Here is a 12,715-nt window from a genome sequence, read left to right as displayed (position 1 = left end):
TCTCGCCTTGTTTCATTGCCGCCGATTTTAGTTTGCTATTGTTTTCTTATTTGTTTGCGATTTCATTTTCTTTGCTCTTTTCCCCATCAGCCGATTCCTCCTCCTCCGCGTTCATCCCCTTTTCCTTTTGTTTGCTTTTGCATTTACCTTGCTTTTATTTTTGCTTCATCCTCTTCTTTTATTTTATTTGTTTTTTTTTTTTTTTCGCCTAACCAACAAATACAACGCACAGACAACAAGAACAACAACCCGTTATGACTATGACTTTCAGGTGTGCTTCTGCCCCTCCCTTTCCGCACTCCTCCCGAATATCTCTTCTGCCTATCGCTTTCTCTGCCCTCCGCACCCACCGCATCTGTGCTCCTCGGCTCCCACTTTTTGTTTCGCTCTTCGTTTGTCGGCGACAGCGACGTCGACGTTTTCGTCATCTGTGCCTTGCGTTTCTCATTCGTCGCTCGTTTGTTGTCTTGTTGCTGTTGTAGCATTTGTTTTTGTTTTATTATTGTTATCAATATTATAGCATTTCTGAAGTGGAGCTAAGTGCCCTTCCAGTAAGTCGGTTGGCATATTGGTTGTCTAGATTTTTTTGCGATTTCGTGAATAATATCTTCTTTATCTATATATACTATAAATATTAAGATATCCTAAGTAATGTTTTTGTTCTTAAATGATATTTTTAGAATTTGAATACATGAAGAAGGACCTAAAATAGGAGTGGATTGTATTGAAAAAATAAGATTGTAAAAAAAAATAAATAATAAATTGAACGTTACATTGAACGTGAAAAGCTTCGGGTTATGTGTGAAAAGGCAGTGTTAAGTACTCAGAAGTCTGGGCCTCAACATTCCCTGAGCGACCTTGACATGTAGGGCACTCAATGCAGCGGCTGGCCGGCACTGCGGTGCTTCCCCCTCCTTCGAGCGTAGTCGACGAGTCTGAAAGCCAAAGTCTGTCGTGGGTTTTTGTCGTCATCGTTGTCATTGCATTGCTTAGATTTCTGCAGCGCAGAATTTGCAAATTTCAGGAATAATATTCAGCTATTATTATTATTAGTATTATTATTATTTTTATTGTCATTGTGGTTGTATCAAATGTATTTGTTTTGCAATTTTTTCCCATTCCGAGGCCATCACAACAAAGCAATGAAAATACACAGCAAAAACACTTCCGCATGCTACGACTGTGTGTGTGTGTGTGTGCGTGTGTGTTTCTGAGAGTGAGCTGATAACATAAACACACGCACACGCACACAGCCGAGAAGACAGGTGTCGATTGATAAGAGAGTTTCGGAGATGTTTCAGTTGCACTTCGATCTGAGGCATGTACATATGTATGTATCAAGCTTGAAATACATACATAGATACAGATGTATGCACAAATATATATACATGGTATATATGTACATTGTAGCTTGTATTGTATGTACACACACCAAACAAAGTAGAAGATGAAGACTTGTGAAGCACATCAAGTTAAATTAGAGTACGAATACAATATATAATGAAATCACCGGGGATTTTCTATATTTCTTGGGATTTTTGCAAGCCAGTCGAAGTGGAAATCTGGAGATTTTGGTTGACACCCCGTTATACATAGTTATAAATAAACCCCTTTTGGCAGTGTGCGTGTGGGTGGGAGATTAGCAAAATCGGCAGAGGTAAATTCCGCAATAAAGCTGCCGGCAGCGACGTCGACGCAGCTTTTTTTTCTCCATCACTTTTTACATACCGATTTGGTTTCGGTTATAGCTTATTTTCTGTTTGGTTCGCTTTGCGGTTGGTCTTTTTTGGGCTTCTCTCTACCTCCTTGTCCTTCCCGGGTTTCTCTCCTCTGCCACTTATGTACGTATCTTCCCTTCTATTTTTGCCCATTCACGCTGGTAAATTAGAAGGAGAAAACGGAGACGAAAAAAGGGCGTGCTTATTAGAATCGGAAGAAGGGAAACAACGAGAGAAAAACAAAAAAAAAACTTGGCAAAGTAGAAGAAAAATGGGATGAAGTACAGTTAGTCAGCGCTTTTGTAGTTTCTCTCGATCAGGGCTGCCACCGTATGACGTGGCAACTCTGTTTTCCCTTCTCGTATTTTGCAATTCACATTGCGATTATTCTTGCAATACGTTTTGTGTAAATTCCACACACACTTACATACATATATGTAAATATAGTAGATTTGTGTGACTTTCACATACACGTACATATGTATGTACATATGAATGTACATACATATAAATAATTATATTTGTGCATTGTTGTTGGATGGCATGATTCATAAATTATGGAATTTTACAAGCACACATTTTCAGATAATAAGAAAGCAAGATTAGCTGTCATCAGTTGCTCACGATTTTCCTTAATTTTCGCCTTTTCTTTTTTGTATCATGTGTGAATAATGCCCACACTTCATAGAACTCAACCCAATTTAGGAATGCATAAATAAATAATCAAAAGATTTGGGTAAAAAACAAAATAGTTTCAAGATAATTAGATTAAAGAAAATATCTACATATACATACATACATAGGTGATTCAATTAAATTCTTCAAATAAGCTTCATCAAATCAAAGACCAACAATTTCCTATGATTCAGTTGCTTATCAAGTGATATAATCAGAGATAAAAGAGTGGAATTTCTACATAGGCGCATAGTAAGATATGTATGATCCCATATGCATAGAATTCGAGCACTTCAAATTAGAAATCACAATGCGATCGTTATAAGATACAGCGGGATATTCGCAATTCACCAACCCTGTTGTCCTTTCCCATTATAATTGCGCATCCTTGAGATATGCGGTTACCTGTTTAGAACGCGAGATCCATTCAGTCTGCACCCAAAGCTTGAAAAATCCCTTTTTACCTGAAATATATTCTAAAAGTTATTTTCAGGTAGCACTTATGTATTTACCAAGCAATAAATTGCACATTAAATTGGTGATACATATGCATGCAATTATGTAGGTAAGGTATTTTTAAGTGTAACAATATTATTAGATACATATACAAACATAGATATGTATATACACACATGTTTGTGTTTGTGACAATTTATCTCGAAATATGAGATAAAAGTATCTACGAAATTATAAATGAATTTCAAACATTTTGTTGTGAACCAACTTGTACTTTTCGTTTTGTTTCCTCCCCTTTTTCGCCCACTTTTTCAAATCATCGAGTGACTTACATATATAGAAATTCAAGCGTAAAAAGAAAATTGGTTTTTCAAATGAACAATATATACATACACACACATATGTATGTACGTTTATATTCAGCATTGACTTTTGCCGTTCCTCTTTGTGCTGCTTCGCTTAGATTGTATGTATGTATACATATATGTATAATGTATGTTTGTATGTTTACTATTTCTTGTCTGTGGTAGATAAATAAATATGAAATATCCGACAGATATAGAAACTTAGTTATACATATATATTAATATACATACACCCACTTATATGTATGTAGTCATCGGTGTGTGTGTGGATAGAGACATTTATAATTTATTTATTTGCACACTGCAACAGCGAAGAAAGGCTAAAAGCAAAATTGCAAATAAAAGTCGAAGGTGATACTGGTGCGAAAGAGATGGAAAGAAAATGCGAGGGCGTTGGAATGGAAGAGAGGGGAAGATGGAGAAATAGCAGCTAATTTTTCCTTTGTATTATTATTTTTCCCCATTTATTTTTCCTCTACCAAGACCTACGACAGCAAGGGTATATTAGCTATAGGTATCAGATTTCCGATTTGGAATATTTTTAAAATTAATATAGTTTTAATATATATAATAATATACCCAGCAAAATTTGTTTGAGCCTGCTGATCGAACATATTTCAATGTATTGCAGAGTATCCGAATGTTATAAGCTTTATAGTTGTTTTTAAATTTGGTGCCATGCCAAAAGAAAAACTTAAGAAACAAGCATGGCGAAAAATATTGTCTAAAAGTCGTGGATTTTATGCTCTACAAGTTAGTATCTAGTTTCCGGACTACGATACTATCCTTGAGACTTCACTGAAATGAAAAAGAAGCAAGATTTTTATCTAAGATACATTATATGAACGTATGTACATATATATACATATGTGTTGTGCATATCGTAAGCATTCTTATGTCGAAGGTCATTTAAAATATTTAGACACTTTTATTGGAACCCTGTGTGCTTTTCCATTGAAGGATCAACAACCACTGCCCAGTTTCCATTATCCCCGATTCGCTAAAGTTAGGGTATGCCGAAAAATACAGAGTCCATTGAACTGCAGAGGGTGTTTGCGGAGGGTGGGGAAAGGGAGCTTAAGTGAGTTCAAAGGGGGTCTGCAATGGGCCAAAGGGTTGGCTGCGGGGGGTATATGTACATATACCCAGATACATGCAGATTTTTGGCTTCCACTTGTTGTGTGTGTCTTCCGCCCCCTCGTTCTCCACAATCGATTCCATTGAAAAATGTTGCGAAATATATGTATAGCGTATATGTATTTACACAAGCAAAATAGGAAAAAAAATTTAAAATAAAGTGGAAGGAACGAACAAAATGAAGTCATAAAAGCCGGGGGGAAAAGGAAATAAATAAAAATACCACCAAAAAAGCAAATAACAGAGAATAAGCAAACGGACAACAACACAAAAAAGAACACCGAAAAAGCGGAGATACAAATCTGTGTATCCGTCAGATACATTTCGCTGTTGTTGTTGTATGTGTGTGTATTTAATCTGCAATGATCTCCAGCTCACAGACTTCTTGATGGGAAAAAAGGTCAAAGTATCTCTCTCTCTCGATTAAAAAAAAAAACATAAATAAGCACACACACACACAGATACAAAAAGAGCAAAAGAGACAGGGCAACAGCAACAACAACTGTAAAGTTAAAGTCGCAGCTGGTTATGTTAAAAGAGAGATGGCAATATCAGGTGGCCAGTGAGTGGGAGGGAGTGCGGTAGACGATAGAGGTGGTAAACAGTTACAATCGCATAAACCAGATACACACACAAAAGAGTCTTACTTTATATAAACACCCGTAAGACATACGGACACTCGATACATACATACATACTTTTATGCATTTTAAACACACTTGAATCAAATAAGTTTGCATAGCTTCACATTAAACTTCTTCAACTGGGATTTTAAAGTTTATTTATGTGATAATATTTACATGTGCAAATTAAATCGACATGGGGTAAAAGCGACCGTTGCTCTAATGTCACAAGAAAATTAAAATTTTGAATTATAAATTGAGTTGTAGAAAAAAACTCCCATGTGCTTGTTAAAAGTAATTGTGTTCATGATTAAATCTCATTACATAGGCCATTTTTCTCTGTGTATGTGTTGGCTGTGATTGCGTGTGTGTTTGTACATGGCCAATATACAATTTTGTGCCATCGGCCACCAAAAACTGAGGGCCGGCCACAACAACAGCAACAAAAGGCAAGAAAACGCAACAACAACAGGTACAACAAAAGCTCCAACTACAACAACGACTGCAGTAGCGAAGGTCGTCGCCGTCATTTTATATTGCTGCCTCTGCCGCTGTCGCGGTCGACGTCTCAGCCGGCGTCGCTGTCGACGTCGAGCATCGCAGAATTCCACATAGAAAATTGAGAAAACTGCATTAAATTTTCGTCTGCTACCCCCCAACTCACGCTGCAATTTCAACCATGCAACAGACCGTTTCTTTCCCCCTTCCACTTTGCCGCCCACTTTTCCGTTTTACCACCCCATCCGCTCCTCTCGCTCTAGCACCCGCCTACCTCACCCCACGCTTTGCTCCTTTTTCGCCCGCTTCTTGTTTTGGCTATGATTTTGTTGCTTTTCCATTCACTACGGACAAAGTTTCATACATATTCGAGACAACAATTGCGGTCAACTTGGTGGTAACGGTATAATAGAAAGTTTTTTTTTAATATTTTACGTACAGTGCACACGCATTAAGGTGAACTGAAGAATGCTCGTAGTGATTATTGTTACAACCGGAATTCTAAACTCAACTATAATAATTTTATATTATGTTTTACATTTTGCAAACTACCATGTTGCCCTCAGCTGTGCATGTGTGGGTACGAGTGTATCTGAAGCTAAGTATTATAGCTGTACATACATATGTACATAGATAATAATTCCAGGGTATAAGGCACACAATTCACATTTCATATCTGAATGTATTAACGATGATAAAGTAAAGAATATAAAGCATCACCGGCTGAAAAAATGTAATAAAGAGAGCTGTTTCGATCTGATCTACCATGTACATATGTATATGTATGTAAGTATGTATATTATTGTACATAAGACTCCATTCAATTTTGCCACCCTTCCAAAAAATCAATCTAGCAAGAGAAAAAGAAGACGCTAGAGCAAACAAAAATGGCTGGCGAATTAAAAACCCATTTACCCACCAAGACAAAAAATAATAATAATAAATCATCAAAAAAAATATGTTTGGGAGGAAAAGGAAAACACAAATAATAGCTGCCAATAGAATAGAGAGAAGAAAATTGATGAAATTTGTTGGGAGATAAAGAAACTGTGGCCAAACACAACATAAAAAAGAAATACAAAAATGGAAAGACAAGTGATACAAACCATTTAATTTAAAAATAGTATATAATCAGCAAACGAAAAAAAAAAAACATTTAAAAAAAGAGAAGTAAAAATGTCAAATAGGAGAAATAACATAAATCTGAATGATCGGAATAGAAGCAAAAGAATAGGATCAAAGTTTAAAGCAAAGAAAGAGATTAAGAGAGAGAAAACCGAAAGCCACAGAAGAAAACGAAAAACTACCCCCTATTGTTTTAGAACTTCGCTTTCTTTGACTAATTCCTTTATGGACTTCATTTTCTGACCACTTTCGTTCGTCCCTCTTTTCCGGCTCTCTTCTACATGCCTAGTCTCTTCTACTTCCCCTAGCATAGTCCACCCCGTGGAACAAAGCAACAACATCCCCTGGAATCCCCGCCCAAGCCCACTTTTCCTCCGCCCTTGGCGCTATCACTCTGCACACACACACACTCAGACATACACACGCACACTGGCAGCCATAAATACGTGTGAATGTATTGGTTCGTTCCGCGGCATCGTTTCTCCACCTCCTCTTCTTCTTCTCCACCCCCTTGAATTCCCCACCTCCTTTCCACCGCCTCTTTATTGCTGTATCCGTATGTTCACGAAACGGGGCCTCGACAAGAGACTATTCAAGTTGTGTGTTGCACGCTCACTGAATATACATACACACTTATGTATGTATATACGTATGCACACGTACCCGGACATACAGATTTTTTCGAATTTTATTTGGTTACTATTTTACTTTATAATCCCTTGTTGTTGGACTTTCTTTGTTTAATCTGAATTTATGTAGATATATATATATATGAATGTACGTATATTCATATTTATGTAAGTATTTAGGTAGTGGAATAGCAAAGACCGTAATGCCGACTCCTAAACTACATTTAATTATTCGATTTAAGACGGAAGCTTTTTTTACGTAAGCTACATAGATTAATTGAAATCATATTTTAGATTCGTTTCAAAATTAGAATATTTTACCTAAATTTATTCAAAATCATGTTTTAAAGTAATGGGATGTAAAGTTTTCAAAAAGAATCATAATCTGCTTTGTCTATTATAACTCAAGATTAATATATGTACAATTTGATTTTCCCGCCATTTCAGATCGAAACCAGGACTTTTAAAAGTGGCGCCAAACTAAAGCCGATTTATAGCATTCTCACTTGCCTGCATTTTTCTTTTGCGCTTCTGAAGTAACTGTAGATGCGGGCGTCAAGCAAAACAGAAATAATAATAAAATATGCACAGCCCAAACTTGCATCGTCATTAAAAAACAAAAACTAAACATATAGCAGTTAAATACACTTTCCTTTTGACCGAATTTGGACAGTAAGAACATTATATTGGGCATTGTGATGTTCTGTTATCGAAAGCATCTTGTGGCGCCACTTATCGGTTATCGCCGCTATTTTGTTAACAACAAAAGCGTAAACAACATGTGCGAATCGGTTACTCCGGCGGATCAGCGCAATGTGGAGGTGAAGGCACGGATTCCGGGTGGATCTGAGGGCTTCGAGCAGCGCCTAATCCTGGCCAGAAACCTGAGCGGCAGTCAGGATGCGCAGTTAATCGAGCAGAGGGACGTCTTCTTTGAATCTCCGCTGAGTGGACGCCTTAAATTGCGCTACTTACAGGCGCCATCGCGCTCCCAATTGGTCTACTACGATCGTCCCGATGTGGCCGGTCCCAAGCTTTCCAAGTTCAACAAGACGGAGGTGGACGAACCGGAGGTGCTGGAGAAGATCCTGCGCCAGTCGAACGGCGTCCTTGGTGTCCTGGCCAAGCGACGGCACTTGTTCCTTTGCGGACAGACGCGCATCCACCTGGACGAGGTAAAGGATCTGGGCCACTTCATGGAGCTGGAGGTGTGCCTGACAGAGGAACAAACCCTCGAGGAGGGCCAAGCCATCGCCGAGAAACTGTCCAGGGAACTGGGTATCCAGGAGGCGGACCTCATGACCGGCTCGTATTTCGATGCTCTTAGAAAGCTCAATCATTAATCATTCATTAATATTCATCCTCATTAGGATTGGTTCCTTACCCAAAAAATGGGACTCTACCTTGTATCATAGAATTACCCACATTTGTTATCCATAAAACATTCTGTGAGGCAAACATAAAATACATGTAGATGAGTTTTAATAATATTAGTGTATAATAGGTATCTTTTATTTCGTGAGTTGTTGCAAAAACACAAAGTAAACTCAAGTCTGGCAATGGATATTTACAAAATCGCTTTCCGTTGGCTACGCTAGTTGGTGTGAACAGAACGTAGGAGTCGAGAGTTTTAAATGCAAAATGGTTAGAACGACGAAAACAAGGATGAAGCGCGGCGGCCAGGAGCTAACTGTTAACTGTTAAACTAAACTTAGGCTTACGATCTAGGACTTGAGGATTACAATGGGCAACGAATTGAGCCGGTGGCCTAAGGGTCTAGTAAATTGAAAACGAAGGCAGCTTCGAGCTTCCCCTGTTTCAATACTTTTGTTTTGCTTGCTTATCCAATGGAGCGGCAAAATTCGTAAAATAATTTTGGCTTGGTAAAAGTCGTGGTTGTCGTGTGTGTGTATATATATATATATAAGTATATGGCGCTTAAAGCTAGGAGCGAGGGAAGCGGGAAACGTGGACTGCCATCTGGATATGCATCCTCTAGCAGTAGGATCCAATTAGGCTGATGGACAGCGTTTCGGAAATGGGATCCGGCGCAGAGATCGGTTTCCAGTACAACCAATTGTAACTGACTGCAAAAGAGTAGGGAATTAGTAAGAAATCGATGCTTTTTTCAGGGAAAACCACACACTGAAACGTTCGTTGCGAACGAAAGTGTTTCGATTCACTACTTGCTGCAACAAATACTCAATTGGAATTATCTCAAAACGAGCTGGACGAGCTGGACTGCATTTGTTAAATAACTCATAAAATAAGTTATATCTAAGGTGTCCTTGAACAGTGAACCTTCTGATGTAATTTAGGCCCCGGAACATAAGCAATCGAAACGATACTCACGCACAAAGGACTGGGTAAGTCGCAGAGACAAGGTGCGACAGCGGTGCCGGCACTCACTGGTGGGTCGCAGGATAATGAACCGCGTGCCCACTGCCTGGTGTACATAGACATTGGGGCATTCCGTCTCCGGCAAGGTGTAGGCCGGCGCCTGGGCAGTATCGATGGCCACATAACGCTCCAGGGCCACGCCCATGCTGGGCAATCGCGTTGGCCGGGCGAAAATGGGACGCAGGAGTCGCGCGGGCAGCATGCGATTGCAGCGCCAAAGATTGTGCGCCTGCTGGGTCCAGCTGCTGTTAAACTGCCCAAAGAGGTCCTCGAGATTGTGCACATCCTGGTTGGTCGAGTGCACCCGATACGCGTCGCGCTGGAAGATCTGATGATTGCTAGCGTAGATGTTGTAGAACTGGCTCAAGTCAATGGCCTCCTGCTGGTTGCTGCGAAAGGCGATGGGCGATCCCTCCCGCTGATGGCACTTGTGGTTCTGATGGTACTTCAGCGGATGACCATTTGCGCACTCCTCGCCCTCTAGCCAGACGATCTCTACTTCGGCGCACGGTCCGCAGCCCAGATCCTCTAGCTGAAAAAACGGATTGCCCATCAGGCAGGACTCGTCGTAGAGTTCGGTAAGCTGTGGGAATCGTTGGATCAGCGGCATGGTCATCCGCCGCCACATGCGCATCCCGGGATAGACCATGGCCTGGACAACGCGCTCCTGATGTCCGCCGGTGGAGCTGGTTACCTCATAACGGTAGGCGGCCACGCAGAGCGACACCAGCGTGAGGTAAAACAGCCAGCAGAGGATCTGTCGTCGTCGGTCCAGCAAATGATGCAGTACCTCAAGCTTGAGGTAGGCCATCAAGGGGGCAGGTGGCGTGACGCCAGTTTGCCAATTGCGTTGCCGAAAATACTGAAACAGCACATAATTGTCGAAGCTCAGGGATCGCACACCGTATCGCTGGTCGGCCAGCCGGCGCAGCTGACGCACTGCACCCGCATACCGCTGCAGCGCCTGCTGGCGACTTAGCTGCACAAAGTTCAGATCATAATCCTCCGGATCCGCCATGGCGCTCCTTCGGTCACATAAACAAATACGTTGGTGCTCGATTTTCCGGTCTAATTTCGTTGTCCTGTCTGTGTGGGGGAATTCCCGTTGTTCGGAAATCACTCAACGTACATTTTTAGAACACAGCATTATGTTTTTTGTTTGCTATAATTGTATTTGTTTTCTTTTTGTGATATGGTATCGATGTTAGAAGGCGTTTTTGTTAACAATAGCGTTGTTATCGATAAACTAGGGATGGAGCGTTAAAAAGCCAAATACAGTAAGCACTTAATACAATGGACATAAGGCAAGAGTATCTAGAGCTTTATTAAAACTAACTATAAGTAATAGCTAGTACTTATTTTAAGTTTAGTCCGTAGAGGCTAATGTAGAATAAATACTTTTATAATAAAACCACATATTTCGAAAACTTCTCTAACACACGGGATGCTTTAAATACATCGAAGAAAGCCAACCCTGATCGTTTTTGTCTTGTGTTATTGTTTTTCGTTTGATATGATAACAGTTATTAGTATCAGGAAAGATGGGGAACTACGAGAAACTGGAGGGCAGTTCCTTGGTGAGGATTACGGATGAGCTGCCCCGTAAAGAACACCGGAATTGCAGCCTGCGAACTTTGGTCTGCTGGAGTGTTTTGTTGTCCTCTTTGTTGTGCCTTTGTCTCGGGTTCATTAGCCTGGGATTACTCGGCCTCCAAACTGGGGAAGTGCACAAGGTGGAGCAGCGATTGGTGTGCTACTACGCCAGCGATGGCACCCACAATCTCAGCCTTTTGGATGTTCCCGGCGATCTGTGCACCCACATCAATATCGGACCCGCTACTTTGGATAATGCCACCATAGTCCTTCCCGATACCCTCAAAAAGGTACTACAGAACGACAGCCGATCCTTTCGTGCTGCCCATCCGCAGGTTCACCTGCTTCTCTGGATCGGTGGCGCCGACAGTGGGCGGCAATATGCCGTCATGGTGGCGAACCATGCCATGCGAAAGGTGTTCCTGCGCTCCCTCCGGGAAATATTGCGCACCTATCCCAGTTTGGATGGCATCGATCTGGACTGGGAGTTTCCGAGTGCCTACGACCGTGAGCGAATGCATCTATCGCAGCTGCTCTACGAGATTAGAACGGAGTGGCGGCGCGAAAAGCGTACCAATGATATTCTCTCGCTGGCGGTGGCTGCTCCCGAGGGAATCGCCATCTATGCCTACGACATCCGAGAGCTAAACCTGTACGCAGACTATGTGAATCTAATGTCCTATGATTTCCACTTCTACCGCGAGGACACACCCTTCACCGGCTTAAATGCTCCGCTTTATGCCCGCTCGCAGGAACGTTCGCTAATGGCCACGTTCAACATCAACTACACGGTTCAGTGGTGGCTAAAGAGCGGTCTGGAGCCACAGCGACTGGTTGTGGGTCTGCCCACCTACGGCCACTCCTTTACGTTAGTAACTGCGTGCATTTCAGAATGAATCCCACCTTAATTACACTTTCTCACCCACCCAACAGGTTGGTTAATCCCCTAAATCACCGCATAGGAGCTCCTGCTTCGGGTTACGGCAAATGTGGCCAACTGGGCTTCACCACACTGACCGAAACTTGCGAGTGTGCCTCCAAGTTCTTCAAACCAAACTTGTCCTACGATGCCGAGAGCTGTTCGCCCTATTTGAGCGCTCTGCAGGAGTGGATATCGTACGAAAATCAAAAGAGCATCGCCTGCAAGGCGAACTATGTGAAATCCCTCAATCTGGGTGGCGTTATGGTCTTCTCGCTGAACAGCGATGATCTCAGGAACTCATGCAGCTTTATGCCAAACTTGGAATACAGCGAGAAACCTGTATTTCCACTAGCCCAGGCCATTAAGGACATCCTGCGGGAGTCGCTGTGATTACTTTGTATTAAATGATATTTGATGTATTTGCAAGAGGCTGTTGCTTCTGCTGCTGCGTCACAACCGCCTGGCCACTTGCTCGGAACAGAAACAGTTTTGTACATAGTCATAGACGATAACTTTATGTATATATATATATAAATTAAATTATCACAATCGATCAATTCATAATATAACTAGA

General features: G+C 41.3%; 3 protein-coding genes across 3 annotated transcripts; 2 read left to right on the top strand and 1 right to left on the bottom strand.

Annotated features, from left to right (window-relative positions):
* Positions 1 to 7,909: 7,909 nt before the first annotated feature.
* Positions 7,910 to 8,693, top strand: LOC117147345. The gene has a single exon (XM_033314204.1). It carries the CDS (start codon positions 7,925 to 7,927, stop codon positions 8,567 to 8,569), a length of 645 nt encoding a protein of 214 aa, XP_033170095.1. The 5' UTR covers positions 7,910 to 7,924; the 3' UTR covers positions 8,570 to 8,693.
* A 23-nt stretch (positions 8,694 to 8,716) lies between these two features.
* Positions 8,717 to 10,861, bottom strand: LOC117147344. The gene is made up of 2 exons (XM_033314203.1): positions 9,579 to 10,861; positions 8,717 to 9,313 (listed from the first exon to the last, which is right to left on the bottom strand). Exons 1-2 carry the CDS (start codon positions 10,642 to 10,644, stop codon positions 9,222 to 9,224), a joined length of 1,158 nt encoding a protein of 385 aa, XP_033170094.1. The 5' UTR covers positions 10,645 to 10,861; the 3' UTR covers positions 8,717 to 9,221.
* Positions 10,862 to 11,119: 258 nt separating this feature from the next.
* Positions 11,120 to 12,710, top strand: LOC117147324 (chitinase-3-like protein 2). The gene is made up of 2 exons (XM_033314175.1): positions 11,120 to 12,087; positions 12,153 to 12,710. The coding sequence occupies exons 1-2, from the start codon at positions 11,168 to 11,170 to the stop codon at positions 12,529 to 12,531; spliced, it is 1,299 nt and encodes a 432-aa protein (XP_033170066.1). The 5' UTR covers positions 11,120 to 11,167; the 3' UTR covers positions 12,532 to 12,710.
* Positions 12,711 to 12,715: the final 5 nt, after the last annotated feature.

This window comes from Drosophila mauritiana, chromosome X (assembly GCF_004382145.1).
Source record: "Drosophila mauritiana strain mau12 chromosome X, ASM438214v1, whole genome shotgun sequence".
Lineage (NCBI taxonomy): Eukaryota > Metazoa > Arthropoda > Insecta > Diptera > Drosophilidae > Drosophila > Drosophila mauritiana.
This window is presented reverse-complemented; position numbering and strand designations above follow the sequence as displayed.